General features: G+C 39.0%; 1 protein-coding gene across 1 annotated transcript; it reads left to right on the forward strand.

The window, feature by feature from the left end:
* Positions 1–372: 372 nt before the first annotated feature.
* Positions 373–1,083, forward strand: LOC103438824 (protein ASYMMETRIC LEAVES 2-like). Its single transcript, XM_008377370.1, has one exon. It carries the CDS (start codon positions 373–375, stop codon positions 1,081–1,083), a length of 711 nt encoding a protein of 236 aa, XP_008375592.1.
* Positions 1,084–1,286: the final 203 nt, after the last annotated feature.

Below are 1,286 nucleotides of genomic sequence, written 5' to 3' on the forward strand. Positions count from 1 at the left end.
TTTATATGTTCAAAGTCAGTAACAAATTGTGAGTCAAAGAGTTTAGTTATATACATGGAGTTCTACTGAGGTTTTTATGAACTAATCGCGTTTAAAATTTCAACTTAATTATAATTTTGTTTTTGTTGGTTGGAAGTTAATTTTAACCTGGTAATTTGCATATATACGACTCTTGTAGATACTTTACAGCTAACCAACAACATCTACTAATTAATTTTCAATGAAATTCAAATTCAAATCTTAATAAATTTACACAATTTGAATTTAAATATTATCTCTTAAATATCCATATCTCTCTCAGTTCCAGTCCATGCTCTCATCATTCAACAACATCAATCACAATCAAACCTTCAATTCTTCATTTTCTGATCGATGAAGCCCGCGCCATATTCGATAACTTCAGCTGCAGCAGTCCCTATCACCTTGTATCTCTGCATTGTACTAATTCCTGCATCAGTTTTTGGACGTACGTTTTTCGGTTTCCCTACAATGCCAGCGAAAGGAGGAGGCAGTGCAGGTCAGGCTTGTGCAGCATGCAAACACCAGAGAAAGAAGTGCGCCCAAGACTGCCCTCTCGCTCCACATTTCCCCGCTAGTAAGCCCCAAACGTTTCGGAACGCACATCGTTTGTACGGCGTGAGTAATATTAAGACAATTCTTAAACAAATTCATGACCCTCAGCAGAAAACAGACGCAGTGCAGTCTATTGTATACGAGTCCGATATGCGCGCAAAGTTTCCTGTTACCGGCTGTTTGGGAATCATAAACCAATTAAATTTCCAGTTGCAAGAAGCAATGAAAGAGCTTTATCATGTTAGAACACATCTCGCAGTTTGCAAGGATCAGTTGTTGCAGGATCATACAAACCGGCGGATTGAAGACAATCTGCATTTTCAGGATGATGATCCGGACTATCGTAATTTGGTGAATCCAGCAGCTCTTAGGCCGGTTCAAGTTCAACAGCCCTATAATTTTGTTCCACCAGCCCAAGCTTTTTCTAATCGTGCTGAACAAGAAACGGATGCTCCGGCAGCTCCGAATTATCAATGTTATCATTATCTGGATTCCAATGACAGATATTAATTCCATGTGAAAAAGTTCATGAATGTCAAGAAGCCTGCAAAGTCGAATAAATTTGTTTAATTCGTTAAGACCGACCGATGCAGTGCTGATCGTTCAAGATGCGCGAGGCAGCAGCATGCTTCGGCCTAGCTAGCTAACAAAGCTAGACATGAATTAAGCTCGATAAGTTAATTACAAAATGATTTCGTTTCTGTTTTATTCTT

This window comes from Malus domestica, chromosome 07, assembly GCF_042453785.1.
Source record: "Malus domestica chromosome 07, GDT2T_hap1".
NCBI classification, from domain to species: Eukaryota; Viridiplantae; Streptophyta; class Magnoliopsida; order Rosales; family Rosaceae; genus Malus; species Malus domestica.